Source organism: Suncus etruscus, chromosome 17 (genome assembly GCF_024139225.1).
Source record: "Suncus etruscus isolate mSunEtr1 chromosome 17, mSunEtr1.pri.cur, whole genome shotgun sequence".
NCBI classification, from domain to species: domain Eukaryota; kingdom Metazoa; phylum Chordata; class Mammalia; order Eulipotyphla; family Soricidae; genus Suncus; species Suncus etruscus.
This window is the reverse complement of record NC_064864.1, coordinates 39,322,374-39,337,703: the sequence shown is the minus strand read 5'-3', so window position 1 is coordinate 39,337,703 and position 15,330 is coordinate 39,322,374. Positions and strand designations below refer to the sequence as shown.

At 42.4% G+C, this 15,330-nt stretch overlaps 1 protein-coding gene across 6 annotated transcripts in view; it reads left to right on the top strand.

Annotated features, from left to right (window-relative positions):
* SORBS1 (sorbin and SH3 domain containing 1) overlaps positions 1 to 15,330 on the top strand; it is a 255,471-nt gene that overhangs the window by 165,903 nt on the left and 74,238 nt on the right. For all 6 annotated transcript variants that reach the window (XM_049790807.1, XM_049790806.1, XM_049790808.1 and 3 more), the window contains 4 exons: positions 517 to 661; positions 5,037 to 5,066; positions 9,438 to 9,610; positions 11,549 to 11,612. In XM_049790807.1, coding sequence (XP_049646764.1) covers positions 517 to 661; positions 5,037 to 5,066; positions 9,438 to 9,610; positions 11,549 to 11,612 — 412 coding nt within the window. The remainder of the gene's footprint in view (positions 1 to 516; positions 662 to 5,036; positions 5,067 to 9,437; positions 9,611 to 11,548; positions 11,613 to 15,330) is intronic.

The window sequence follows — 15,330 nt, the reverse complement described above, 5'->3', positions numbered from 1 at the left end:
AATGTTGAGAAGAACATTCTGAGAGTATAGGTAATTCTACCTTTGTCTCTTACGTGATTGTTTCCTGGCCTTATCTTGTCTCATGTTTCTTTAGACAACACTAAATGTAAATATAAATACAAACTAAATACTAAACTTCTCTTATTTTTCCCCAATTAAACCAGCTCTCAGTCTTGGACTGCATTTGTAATTGCATGACTTTTGCATGTACTATTTTGATTTGAATTTGCTTTTTCAGTAACCAGATTGATTCACAATCATTACCAGGTAAAAATAAAGAATGGCGTTGCTGAGACCTTTACAACATTTTCCTTTCTTGTCTTCCCCTACTAATACCAATTCAAGAGAATAAACCTTCCAGATTAAACTCTTAAGGGGAATTAACATCTTTGTTATATTTCTTTTTATAAGCAAAGTCATTGTAAACTTGAAACTTCTTCCATTAAAAAAAAAAAAGTATTGATTCTAGATGTGTCATATGTTTATAGTAATGTGTAATGTTTACTTTCTTTCTAGGATTCAAGTCCTCTACTAAATGAAGTGTCCTCACCCCATGTTGGAACTGACTCCCAAGCTTTTATACCAGTTAGCAAGCCATCATCTGCCTACCCCTCCACCACAATCGTCAACCCTACTATTGTGCTTTTGCAGCACAATCGAGGTAGGGACAGAGTATACTATACCCCTAATTGGTTCATTGGGATTAGGTGATCTCTCCTGACCTCTCAGGCAGGAATTCTTTTATTCTACAGAAATATTCTAGAATCTCATCCTTCTCTAGTGTCCTTCATCCCACTTACTTTCTTCCAGGACTTGTCAACTCCATCACCAGCAGACAGACAGGCCCTTGGGTTGGGATGTCAGGGGACAGAGTAAAGATATGGGACTGAATTTCTGCAGCTTGGCTATTCACAGTAAGGAGTTGTTGCAGCCCTATAATTCTTTAGCATAAGAATTCTAGGGAGAGCTTGAGAAAATCTAGGCACTATAATCCTCTTTCAAATAATGTTAAAAGTCATTTCTTTTTCAAAAGTTAAAAAGTTTTAGAATCCCAGTTTCAAAATCTAAAGTGAGATATTTGGGATGGAAATAATTTTTGTTGGACAGAAAATCTTACAACATATAGAATTGTGGGTGCGGAATACCAATTAAGATGTGGTTATTCTTTCTCAGAGGGAGATCGTGCAAACACAAAGACACAAAGACAGACACGTAGACAGACAAGAGTGGGAAAAGGATTCTAGATCCAAATCCAAATCTGTTTATTGAAACTCAAGGCCTGGCTTATATACTTTTTGCGGGCACAGTTCCGCTCGTAAATATATTGATAGGGGATAGATACATTGAATAGGCCAGATTGTCCAGATAACAGGACCATCGACAAGTGGGATGAAATGTACAGATAATGAGATCCATCTCCATCAGGCCGGGGTGCACTGCTAATGGAACCCATCTCAGGCAGGTTGGAATGTAGAGATAACAGGGACCTCATAATTTAGACTCAGTTTCCCAGGACCAAAATTCTGCGCCTTCTTTGTTTCCGTACAAGCCTTAAATCTTAAATGTTTACATTTATTTCTCAGGGCTGCCTACTTGTCACAAGGCCCTGCATTTCTGCTAAGTTTTCTGCCTGTTTTAAGGGCCCCCAGCATATAATATATTGTTGTGTCTCCAAAACAGAGGCTCTCTGTTGAATTTGCAGCAGTGGTGTCCACTCAGGACTTGAGGTTTCTGTAGCTTTTTATCTCACATGTTGCATCGCTCCACTCACCTTGCTGGGATCTTAGGGCCTGTTCTCTGTAGGTGCTCGACTGCTTAGCTGGGTCTTTCTTTTCTGGATAGGCCATTTTATGTATTTTCATGTGATGCATGTTGACAGTTTAAAATGTTCCAGAAAGGGGACAGACAGATGGCTCAAAGGGCTGGCTAGAGCTCAGGCTTTAAAAGGAGCTGAGAGTTGCCCCTAGCACCACAGGTGTGGCTCCCAAGAGACAAGAACAAATTTCAGAAGATGATTCTAAATCCAAAGTTTTCCATTTTTCAATTTTAATAGAAGAACAGACTTTCACAAAACCACTTTTGCAAGGTATGGCCTCCCCTTCGCCCCCCCCAAACAAACAAACAAATTTCAGAAGATGATTCAAAATTCAAATTTTTTCCCTTTTGGAATTCAGTAGAAGAATAAGAATAAGAGTTTGATTTCACAAAAGACCTGTGCCATGTAAATTAAAGTTCTGTGGGTTTTCTTTTTTTTTGGGGGGGGGGACATGTGAATTAAAGTTTCAAGCTTCTTTTTTCGTATTGAAAGGATTAGTTGGAATTTTATATAGTAGAGGATAAATTATTTTGTTCAGAGTACAGAGCTGGCAACGATCTTCCTTTTCTCCTTCCCCTGCTTGCAAATGGCATAGGTTTTTTTCCACCTCCATCTCCCCTTTAATTTGGAGGCAAAGGAATGGATGGAATATCTTTTTGTTTTCTATATAAAAAGGAGGTTTTCTGTTTCCTGTTTCACTTGAAAAGCAGATGAATGAAATATATTATTATTTAAAGTCTTCCCACTCGAATCTTAAGTTATTTTTGTCATTTTCTATTTTCCATGATGTGTGCCTCCCATTTTAGTTTTCCCAACAAATCTGTGTTGTTCGTATACTGAAGAGGGATGGCTGCCTCTCCACTGAGCTCTGTATGAGCCCATGTCCTTTCAGCAGTGCCATTGCCTATACTTCCAGGAGCTTTCTCTGCCCAGAAAGAGCCTGTAATTCAGAAGGACAAAGTGAATTTTGGTTCACTATGAACTATGACTCATCTTCTTAAAAAAAAATATCCACTCCAACAGAACCAAGTTAGTTCTCAGAAAGAAAGGCAGTTTCTCTAAAAATGGGATTTATTCCCAAGGCAACTTGGATTTTGGAAAATGCCAGTTTCACTGTTAACTACTTCTGCCACATCCCTCTGAAGAAGTCTAGTAAGACTTCCTCGACAGAAATATCTCGTATTTTTTGTTTCATCTCTGAACAAACACTTATTTACCCAGATGCCTTTGGTTCTTAACTTTCTCATTTGGACAGGCTCTGTTCTCATGTTTAAAAATGAGAAGTGTGCAGCCTGAAGATAGATATTCTTCAGAAAAGGGATAAAAATTGCACTTCATATTTTGGAATTAAAAGGAAACTTCCCATAGGACACAATTCATAGATTCTGTAGGAAGGGACAGGGGAGTCAAGGAGATCAGAAGTGCCTTGGCAGCCCAGCCTTAGCTTACTAATTGCCAGCAGAGCTTAGTCAAGCATTTTTTACTTCATTTTGGCTTTTGCCAAACCTGGCAGCTCTTTGGTTCAGAGACAGGATCTGTGAAAGCAGTTTCTTAACAAATACAGTCTCTGAAAGAATGATCACTTTATTCTACTTCTGAAATTCTACTTTAGCCCTCCTAAGCAAGGTTCCTGCTATGGTTGTCCCAGAAATCACAGGACGTTATTCTTTTAAGCCAGCTCTTCCTCTATCAGGGGTCTCAAACTCTCGGCCCGCGGGCCACAAATGGCCCTCTGTACAACATTTTGTGGCCCTAGAGGAATCTTTTTTTGTTTTGTTTTGTTTTAGTTGTTTGGGTCACACCCCCCAATGTTCAAGGCTTACTACTGACTTTGCACTCAAGGATCACCCCGACTTTGCCTCCTGCGGCCCCCAGGTAAATTGAGTTTGAGACCCTTGCATGGAGAAGACCATGCTGCCAGCTTGGTTCTTGTGGCCCTATACCACACAACCCCTTATACTCCTGAGAGAGTTCCTGAGCTTTTGTACCCCCACGTGTTCTAGGTTTGTCAAGATGACCCTCAGATTGCTAATTCCCAGTGCTGCTAGACAGTTCCCCTGAAAATTCTCTCAGTGAGGGAAAGGCCATCTCAAACTTCAGAAGTGAGAACAAAATGGTCTGAAATTTCCCGTTGCTTACCAGGGGAAAGGCCTTGGCTTCAGCTTGCAGATAATTTCCAAAGTTTGGGAACTATGGCACAGTGAGCACTTTGACTTAACAGAAGAAAATTGGCCAATGCCATCCAGCAAGAGCTGGCAGAGCTGAACCTGGAACTCTGCTGGGCCTCTACTTGCTCTAACAGCCCTGCACCTCCCTGATGTTCTGTTTATTTCTTGTGCAACCTGAGTTGGAGACAACCTAGGGACTAGGCCAAGCGAATGATGACAGTACCCACGTGCTGGCAAAACTATTTTTATCTAAGTAGCCACTTTATCTTTAGTAGCTGTGGATGGTAAAGTTTATTTTTGTGCTTAATCCCTAGCACGTACATACAGAACTCTCAAAACAAAACAAAACAATGTTGGCCTCCCTTTGCAAATGCCCAGCACGCTGAGGAAAACTGAACCTCCTCAATATTAAGGAGCAGTAGGTATTAGAGCTGGATATGAGCACCTATACTTACTTGTAGCCTCCAGGCTCTAGATATAACTGGTTTTCAGCATCTTTTGGGTAGTTTGTGCCTCTTAACAATCAGCCAATACTGACTTACCAACATTGACCTATCTGGGCATTGTGAAGAGTAGAAGGTGGAAGTTCTTATGACAAGGCCTGCAATTCTGCAATTCTCAGGCAAATGGTAGCTGCCGTGGCTATGATTACAGTTACAGGCCTCTCAAAATCACTGACACTGGGGTCCCACAAGGTAAGCCAGAGTTGCTGGGGAAATCAGAGGGAAACAGCCTGAAAAGAGTGACACTTCTCTGAGTCTTAGGTAAGAAAAAAAAAAAACTCAGGAGAAGAAGTCATAGGACACTCCATGTTCAGCTGCACAAAACATAGTTTAGTATTTCAACCCAGAGGACCCAGAGTTTGGGATTCTAAAAAGTTCTGCCAGCCTTTCTTTCTTTCTTTTTTTTTTCCTCTGTCTTCATGCACTTTTTACAAAGTTGAATTGTTGTGAATTACAAAGTTATAGAGATATTTATGATCGAGTTTCAAAGCCTTCTTGATTTTGGTATCTCTCTTACTCTTTTTTTTTTCCCCTCTCTTTTTGCCACAGAACAGCAGAAACGACTCAGTAGCCTTTCAGGTAGGTGTGAAATACTGTTGTTTTTTAACCTGTTTGCAATCTTCTTAAAGCCATTTCTGGATGCAACTTTATCAGCTGAGAGCTTGGAGCACCTCTGTTCTATGTGGGAATTCATCTGTGTTTTGGCTGTAGAGAGGATGAACACAGGCAGATGGGGGCAGGCCTAGCTAGTGAGTCAGAGCAGCAAATGTGTGCTGAGGCCTGAGGCTGCGAACAGGCTATTCTGGGTAAGATGAGAGATGGGAATCCGCTTTAGAAGGCGTGTTCAAGGCAGGCCTTGCTACAGATACGACGATTCTCTTATTTCTTCTAAGATATGTTTAGGCAGGGGTTGGGAGATGTGGACCAGTTCTTCGCTTCTGGAGTGGCAGATCCAGTGGCTGGTAGATGAATTTCAGGATGGACTCAGGTGAGAGGCATTGCCTAGAGGTGTGAGATCTCTGCCTCTTAAATTTGAGCAGGCATCAGATTCTCCCCAAGGCCTTGCCAAATATGCATTCCTGAGCCACACCTCTGCAGTTTGGTATTTCATGGGGTTGCTTGAAGTTTGTCAGGGTGGTGGTGTGTAGTTAGACCACACCCAACAGTGCTGGGATTGGGGTGGAAGTGGGGGCCTACTCTTGGCTCTGCACTTAAGGATCACTCCAAGTGCTTGGGAGCAACAAATACATTGCCAGGAGTCAAACCAGGGTCAGCCCAATACAAGGCAAATGCCTTAGCCGGGTTATCTCTCTGGTCCAAGAATTTTTATTTTCACTCTGCTGTTCTCTTTAAGGAGTAGAAATATCTGGTGGAGCTGACACACATACTGCCAGATTCCCTTCCTGATCAAGTGTACAGGTTGGGGACCAAATAAATGGTCTGAAATTATGGAGAAACCCAGAAATGGGAATGGTTAGCCATTTCCTATGGCTTTCTGTAATAGCTTCACTTTGGATTCTGGTTCTGTCACATGTTGACAGTGTGCCTTTAGGCAGGTCACTAATGCAACAAACCAGAAGTTTTTAGCTGACTGTCCATGAACCAGTGCTGGTGGGCAGGTGCAGAGAGGTTGAAAAGCAGTGGTCCAGGTCACAGAAATAGTATAGTAGCAGGGTATTTGCTCCTGACTGGGGTTTGGCCCCTACTACCACAAATATTCCCTTGAACTTCACCAAGTGTGATCTGTGAGGCAGAACCAGAAAAAATCCCTGAGCACCATAGGGTGCAGTCCAAAAGCAAAAAGCAGTTGTTCACTGAATGGTTAGAATTGAGGTCTAGTCCTTGAGCACAATTCAGATAGATTAGTGCTGACCTGAAGGTATAAGAAGATTGAAAACCAGTGATCTAAACCAGCTCTTAAATATTTTCCACTTGCCACCCTTACTCAGCCAAGAAATTCTTTTTTGTATGTTGTGTTGGAGCTGCAGCCGAAAGTGCTCAGGGCTCATTCCTGGCTCTGTGCTTAGTAATTACTCCTGGTGGGCTTGGGGGACCTTATAGTAGCATACAAGGGATAAAATTCAGGTTGGCTCTGTTGCAAGGCAACAGCCTTCCCTACTGTACTATTGATCTGGCCTCTAAAAAAGTTCTTCTATGGCCCCAGGTCTATAAGTATATAAAATAGGTATATAAGTCAAACATATATAGATAATTAAATATAAGGAAATTTACTTTAAAATTACCCCCATTCAGTGACCTTACAGGGGATACGGCCCACAATTTCAGAAGATAGGGTCTAAATGTATAGATCAGTTTTTGTGATTGGCATATATGAAAGTGGTTGTGCCTCACGGATTCTGCTCCCAAGTACTGAGCCCTGGGTGTTTTAACACACATGCTCAGTAGGCGCTTTTGTGATTCACTTGTTCATTTGCTGAGAGCCTCCTTGGAGTCAGCCACTGAGCCAGAGTCTCAATCCTTTGTGCCCCAACCAGCTATGTTGGTGTGTTGGGGCATATGGTTTATAACCGTGTTTTTGTTCTAGGCTCCTTTGGGACTGCTGGTTAAGGCAGCCAATTTATTCTCTGGGAGAAAAACACACGTGTGCTAACATGCACGGGATGGATTTGCAGATGATCATGAATGTCAGGGTTAAGAACTCCTGACCTAGTGGGTAACAGAAGCTGCCTTTTCTAAGCAGCTGCTGCCTAGTTTCTGTTATTTCATCCCAGCACTGAGAGCTGGTGGCAGAGAAGCCATGGAGTTATCACAAACTCTAGCATGGTGGGGACTTGGCTGCAGGATCAGGATGGCCTGTGGTTGAGCTCAAGGTGTCTTTCGATGCCTCTGTGGGTATCACCACACTCCACCCACTTAACTCACTGCCCCCACAATGCTTCTATTTCCCATAGTGGGCACGAAATTGCTTGACTCTAAAAATTCTTGCCGACTCTTGTAGACTCTTAACTACCCAAGAGAATTTATAAGGAGCAATGGGATTGATGGAAAACATGATTTAGAAGACCCAGAATATTTCGTTCCCACACTTCTTCTAGTAATTGTTTATCCCCAGGTTTTCCCTCTCTGAGTCCGTGTGCTCCTGGGGAATATTCTGTGTTATAATAGACTCTGCTTGCTACATTTTTGTTTGAACACCAGGCTCCTCCATCTCTAAAACAAGTCAGTGCTCTGTCCTCTTAGAGTCTGGTGTACAGATCTACTTCCAGTGTTTGATAGAGTGAAACATAAAGAAAGCATTCGTTCACTGATAGTTTTTGTGAACTGCAGAGATACAACCAGAGTGAAAGTGAAAATGCTTGCCTTGCTTGCAGCAAAACCCATAGTGATCCCTGATACTACATTGCTCCTTGTAACCCCCAACACTGCCAGGAGTTGTCCAACCACCTTAAACACACGCACGCGCACACACACACACACACACACACACACACACACACACACACACACACAAACAGAGCACCATACAATAGTTTTGTTGAACAAGTGATATCTTTGCAGTAAGATCTCTCCCCTGAGTTGGAACCGCCTAGTTGGTTGGACATGTGGTTCTCAAATATTTTATACCCAGGCACCAATAAATGTGGAGTACAAGTGGTTGCAAACCAGAAGGTTTAAGGATGTGCGTCTCTGTTTGCCACAGTGGTAGTGAGGGCCTTCTGGGTGCCTTCTTTTGCTGAATTTTTACTCTGCATACTCTGCCTGTGAAAGCTTCATACTCAGATTCATGTGGGTGCATGTGGTGTTTGGCCTCATGTAGCTAGTCCATGGCCAGGAATGGGCTTCAGCCATAACTTTTGTGGGATTGACTAGAAGATTATACTCCCTGCTAGAGACTCCAATACATGTTTCTGGCTTCTCAAAATGATGAGATCTTCATGGATTTGGCCATCTCACCCTGCCTTCCCCAACCTAGTCTGTTTTTGGATCAGGCCAGACTCCCCGGCACAAAATAGTGGTACCATTCTGGCAGGAGGCAAACAGGGAGAACATCTGGAGTTAAGTGGACATTAGGCCAAGTCCCAGCTTGACCACATGTTGACAGTGATCTCAGGACACCTTAACTTCTCTGGTCTTTCAGTCCCCTTCACTTTTTAAAAGAATGGAGGGGTGGTGGTGGTCTCTTCCTCAAGCATTATTGGAAGACGAGGCTGAGATCCTGTGCCTAAAGAGTTTAGCACATGGGTGTTAAACATTGTATGACTGAAATTCAATCATGAACAATTCTAACTGTAGCTCATGTTGATTCAATTTAAAAATCATTAAAAAGAAAAAAAGAGTTTCTCACAATATGGGGCACATTAGAGGCCTTGTGTTTTTTGCTCATTACTCTGTGGTCTCTGCCAGGAACACTCTTTACTTCCTCTTTCTCCTGCTGATTCTTCCTTTGAGAGTTTGGCCCTGAACTCAGTGCCTCTTAGGAGTTGGCATTCAGCAGTTATGGCAGTCCTGTCTTCTCCATGCAGGCTGTTTTGGTCTTGCTGCCTACTAGACACTCAGCTCCTGAAAGGCCAGACCAAGAGTGGACCTTCCTCATATCCACAGGCCATGTGAAATCATGGCATCTAGTAATGCCTCTCTATAATGAGTGACCTACCTTGGAAGAATAAATTCCACTGAATATTTTTTTACTTGATAGACCACCCTGTTTAGGTATAACTATTATTTCTGTCACCCAATGTTTCTGAATTTAGTACTGATGCTCAATGAGTAAGGCAAGTACTCCACCCATTGTTTAGTGCTTCCAGTCCCAGTCAAAATTCCTTTTTATTAAAGGTCAGAAGTGGGGCCACATAGTACTGACTTTTTCCCCTAAGCAAAGTGTTTTACAAATCGAGAGCTTCAAACTTTCTTTCCCAGTTGGGTTGCTTAAGATTTTGTTGCTTGGAAGTTGTTGAACACTTAGCTAATGTTGTTATCTTCCCTTTCCAGATCCTGTTCCAAAAAGAAGAGTGGGAGATCAGAACTCTTCAGCAGTTCAGGAAAAACCCACCTCTCCAGGCAGTGCTTCTGAGAAGAAAGCCAAGGATGATAGTTGGCGAGTGGCCAAGAGTGCTCAGGACTTGAGCAATGTCTCCATGGATGAAGTGGGCATCCCACTCCGGGTATGAACAATGACCTGGAAGCCCTTTGTGGGCTTTGTTGTAAGGAACCATTGAAAAGGGGCCTAACCCTAAGTGTTTCTGACCTCACTTGTGCCTGACACAAGGACTGAAGAGAAGGGTTCTCACCAACCCCCTCTTCCTATACCTGCAGAGCAGCCATGCTTGGCCTCCCAACTTCACTGGGCTCTTTTTCCCCACACACATGTTAGATATCAATAGGTCTCAAGAGATAAGAGTTTTGTAATCAATAAAGGGCAGAGCTATATGCAGCACAGCAGTTTCTCTGCTGCAGAGCTTGCAAAAGACAAGTGTGCGTGTGTGTGTTCTGGTAAATGTTGTGGACTCTTACTGTTTCTGGAACACACCTGGGAAATAGTTAGCCTGAGTTTAAGGAACCATGTGGGCTGAATGCGAGGTCTCTGGGTTCTTGTTTACCTGGGATTCAGAGAGGACTTCTTGAGGTGGGGAGATGTTGATCATCAGAGGGAGTTGGAACCTCCAGAAGTACCAGACACTGGCTTCAGCTTGCTGGGGCCTCCAGAACAGAACAGAGCGGGCCTGGCACAACCTGTTTGGCTCTTGCCCTCCTTAGGGTATACTGACCTCCTGCCAGTCCTCAGAAATTCCAGGGAAGCCTAACTTTGGAAACCAGATTAGGGCACATTCCTCTCTCTGTACACACTAGAACACTAGCTACAATATATTTTCTCTGGCATTTTCATTTAGCAAATGCCCTGGGTTTTTGTATCCTCTTAGAGGAAGCCAGTAGAAACAGTTAGAGCCAAGACTTAGAACTATTGAATTCTCTTAAGTAATAATAAGTATAGAAAGTAAGAAAATAGAAGGTTAAAAGATGTTTGTTACTAAGAGTAAGCATGACTTTTTTTTTTTTTTTTTTTGCTGAATACATTAATTTTCTGAACCCCTTCCTTCTACAAGGACACTAATCTCATTCCCATGCCTGTGGGGAAGAACCAAGGCTTGAAGGAATGATGTTTCCTTCTCAGGGTGTCATATTTTGAGAATAAAGAGCAGTCTGACTTGCGAAGTCATGGACCCAGAGCATCCTGCTAGTCCACCCTCCCCTTCCCCACTCTATGACCTTTCATAGTACACTTAGGTTATTTTATCATCTCACTTCCTCCTCTTCCTTTTCTGTAAGATGGAAGTGAAAATTCCTTTGTGTTTTTTGTTTGTTTGTTTGTTTTGGCTTTTGGGCCATACCCAGAAGCGTTCTGGGGTTACTCTTGGCTCTGTGCTCAGAAGTCACACCTGGAAGAATTAGGGGACCATAATGGGATGCTGGGAATTGAACACGGGTTAGCTGCCTGCAAGACAAATGTCCTACCAACTGTGCTATCACTCCAGCCCAGCAATGAAAATTCTTGACCCAGCTACCCAAATGTGTTTGATTCTTTTTTTCTAAAATAATGCACACACTACCCAACTTTGTATATAGGATAGTAACTCTAGTGCTAGAAGCCTCAGTGGGTTATGTGTGGATAAATCCAGTCCTCTGCAAGCTGAGTGTTGTACAGAGTACATCTGAACATGGATAGGAACACGTTTGTCCTTGATCTCATGTTTCTTGGACCTTACTTCTGTTTAGTTGTCCAGTCATAAAGAGTTGTTCTCTCAACATGAAATGGTAAAGTTATCCAAAGTGGGGATAATTTCTGGTGTATCTGCGGCCACTCTTTTTTAGAATCTGCATGCTTTCAGTGACATATTACTCACCTGATTCTGATATTCTGAGTCCTTCTCATCAAATACTTCCATTTTCAAAAAAAAAATGTCAATAATAGCATTATGGAAATGATAGCTACTGAATTCTGACTTCATAGTTGGTCATTTCCATTTTGGTTTTGCAATCATGGAAGTTCTGAAACATGACAAAACCTCTGTTATATGTTATACTTTACCTTTGTTTTTCTCCAGAACACCGAGAGATCCAAAGACTGGTACAAGACTATGTTTAAACAGATCCACAAACTGAACAGAGGTACTGCTTTGCATTTGTAGAATCTGTGTGGTTCCATATGTTGTTTGTTTGGTGAAGGCCTAGATTCCCTCTAGTGAGGGCCTTGCAGCTGGACCTCTTTAGGTATGAGCACAACCAAATACTGTCAGAGCACATGATGATCAGGAGCATGTGTGTGCCTGCCTCATTGGTGAGGTTCCAAGGCAGCTTTCATGCCCTCCGCGGTTGCAGCAGGCTGAATCCAACGCTCTTTGCCTATGCTCCATACTCTTCCTGCCTGGGCTGCAAGCAGCAATGAGTCCCACTTGCTTCCAGCTTTAGGTATAGCCCCTATCAGCTTTTGACTGCCTTTGTAGGCAATGCACATCAAGCAAGCACTGAATCAGGCATTCAGAAAACCATTCTTACTTGGATTCAGTTCCCCAAGTTTTAATGTGTGACCTTAGTCTAATCTTTTGCCTCTTTGTGTTTGTCCCACTTCCCTTCCTTAGAGGGATATTGCAGGGACCAGAGGAGAGCAAATGTTGCCTGCTGAGATATATTCCTGGTGTACCTGTAAGGTGGTGTTAATATGAAAACTTATCTTGCCCAGCCAGGAGCCAGGGCTTGGCAGGGAGTCCTGAAAGTCAGTCAATTGCTGACACACCAGAGCCTGCTGAAGCTGGAAGAGAACGACTTTCAAAGCAGGTCCACTAGGCTATCAGCAGGTGACCCAGCATGGTGGGAGATTCTCCTGACTAGTGTGTGAGCAGGCAGGTTCTGACCCCGCCAATTCCCATCAGCCTGTGCTGTCCATCAGCTCTTAGGCGGGATGCCACTGCACTGTGGGGAATGGTACTGCTCCTTCTCCTAGCACAGCATCCTGTCTCTCCTTGTGACCAAATTCAGTCTGGCTGCCTGGCCTGGATGACACACGAAGGCAAGGAAAAAGCATTCTGGCCACTGTTGGCCCAAGCTTCAAATAAGCAATCTCTCTGATTAGTAGTGCATGTCAGCCAACACCACTGTTAATGAGCTCCTGCCGTGTTCAGAATGATCCTGGCTCTGCCCTTCTGCAAACTGTGTCTCTAGATTGAGATGCCCCATACTTCCATTTCTGAGCCAAGACGAGAGCCACTACAGTTGGGTAGCTGAGCTCAATACAGAGACAATGGGCTAAATGTGGGCTGTCTGACCAGATGGTGTCAGATCCTCTAATATCTTCCTAAATCTGACATTCATTTCTCCCAGCAGTCTGTGATTTTCTCGCCTTCAGGCTCAGCTTTGGTAGACCAAGTGCTGTAGCACATGTACATTTGTGGAAAACATGTAGTTCTGCCTCTGGGGCAGTTCTGGGACATTCCCATGTTACAGCTCTGAACTCAATCTAATTGAGATCTTCTGAATAAAAAGCTCTGCCCTAATGTAGGCAAATGTCTTTGAAGAACCCAGAATCCACTTATTTGTCATCATTCAAATGCCTCTTAGTACAAGATTGGACTTCGATGAAATCATTTTACAATACACTATTAGTGTACATAAATTGTTTTTAGCATAAAAGGTGGAAAACAAAAAAGGTGAAAACTTTTGTGTTTGAGTGCCACTTCCTGACCAGAACTTTTAAGTTAAATATGTGATTCATAGTGCAAGAAATAATACTGTCTCTTTAGATGTGTCTAATCCAGGCAAAAGGACTGGATTTGTAAAGAGCGAATTGAACTTCTTTCATATCACCCATGAAGCTTAGCATAGTCAAGAATTCAAGGAGCCTGAACTGAGTGTGGATTCCTATTCGCTCATTCTCTCCATTTGTATCTTCCTCTATTCTCTCTCCCAAACCTGCTCCTCTGTCCAGACACTCCTGAAGAAAACCCTTATTTCCCTACGTACAAATTCCCTGAACTTCCTGAAATCCAGCCAAGTTCTGAAGGTACCATAAACTTAGACAGTGTTATTCGTTGTCCTAGCTTTAAATTAATTCTTTTAGTTTCAATAGAGGAATAAGATTTGGCTTTTTTTTTAAGTGCTTTTGGTTGGTAAAGATTTTATTTCATTTGCATGATATAATACATTAAAATGACTAGTTTTTTCTAATTCATTAATATTTGCTTAAGTGTGATGCCCAGGTGCTTTTAATAACACTAAAATAGGTAATTAGTCATTCAAAAGAGTCAACTGGGGACTTGTCAGTGGCTCTACTTCTTGGTGGATGGTTTCAAAAATCCACTACTTTTCTCTGCTACAGAGGACAATCCTTACACTCCTACTTACCAGTTTCCTGCATCTACTCCTAGTCCTAAATCTGAAGGTAATTAAAGGGAAATCATGTGCTTCTCTGTACTAGCGCTGTTTTCTTTTTCACCTCATGGTTTTCTTGGTGGTTGGCGCTCTTTTCCTATCCTTTTGCTTCCTCTATCCTTGTGTTTGTGGTGATGTTTTGCTCCTAATAGAGTCTACCCAGGTGGTATTTTAATCCTCTCCCCATGGAGTTTGCATGATTAGTGAGGTAACCTGTGTAGCTTAGTTATAATACTTTGAGCATGTGGGGCTCTGGGAACAGCATACCCTACGACCCAGGCTGTGTATTTGTGGTTGTCACATGGTGCTAGAGGCTGACAGTGACTCTGAGAAGCTGATGGGTAGGAGGGACAGCTCTCGGCTCTCTCAATAATAGTCACTTGGGCAGTATCTGCACAGTTAATTTGTCACTGGGACTCAGATATCTTTTCTGAGAAGGGAGTTACAGGGAAAGCATCCTGGCATGAAGTTCAGTTGTGCAGGGTAGATGGTGCTTGAAAATAAGGGTCTGGCCAAATGAGAAAGCATTTCATGAAAGAGCTGGGTAGGATTTGGTCATGCTGGGGAAAAGAGCCACTTTTATATCTGAAAGATTCTTTTCTAGGACAAAGAAGTCTAGGTCATAGAAGGTTATAATCAGTGAGTGAGGGTGGTAGCAGCCAAAGTAAGATTCTAATCCAGGGATTTTCTGATCTTGGATGTATGACCAGAAAGGGGAATAGATTTAATGAAGAATCTTTTTCGAAACACTCTTCTAGGATGAGAGGCTGAGCAGATTTCATTTCATTTCAGATAGTATTAGACATAAACCTATTGTCTTTGGAACTGAATATAGTTGCACACAAAGGGCATAACCTATGTTCTCCAAAGGTCATTGCTTGCAGGAAGCTAGATAAGATCATGTCATTACACTATTCCAGGTTGGTGGCATTTGCAAGATAATGTATCCAGGACACAGAAAACACAGTTGGGCCACAGTGGTTATCTGGAGAACAATGATATGTGAAGACTTTGTACCATACACCAGAATTTTGTTTGGATAAAGCCCAGTGTTATCATTTGGTGCCTCTCTTGTCTAATTAGCTCAGTACATCATTCCACGTAGCCTTTCTCATTGAAGTCATCTATTCAGCCATTCACCAAACTTTTACCCACCACTTATCATAAATCATATAATACTGGGATGAAGTGTTGGACACTTTTAAAATACCATATGTGCATGTTAGTATTTTCCAGCCATTTTCTACCCGGAGCCCTGTTTGAACAGAAGGAAAAGAATATTAGACTATGCCAGTGTCAAAGAAGCTAAAAACTGTTTTTTTTTTTTTTTTTCATTTTTATCAGTGACCTTGTCATGGAGTCAGTTAAGTGGAAGATAGTCTAGTCATGAAGAACTGACTTTAACCCAAGCTCTGCTTAAGAAATCACTGACTGAGTTGGACATAATGGGGAAACAGTAATT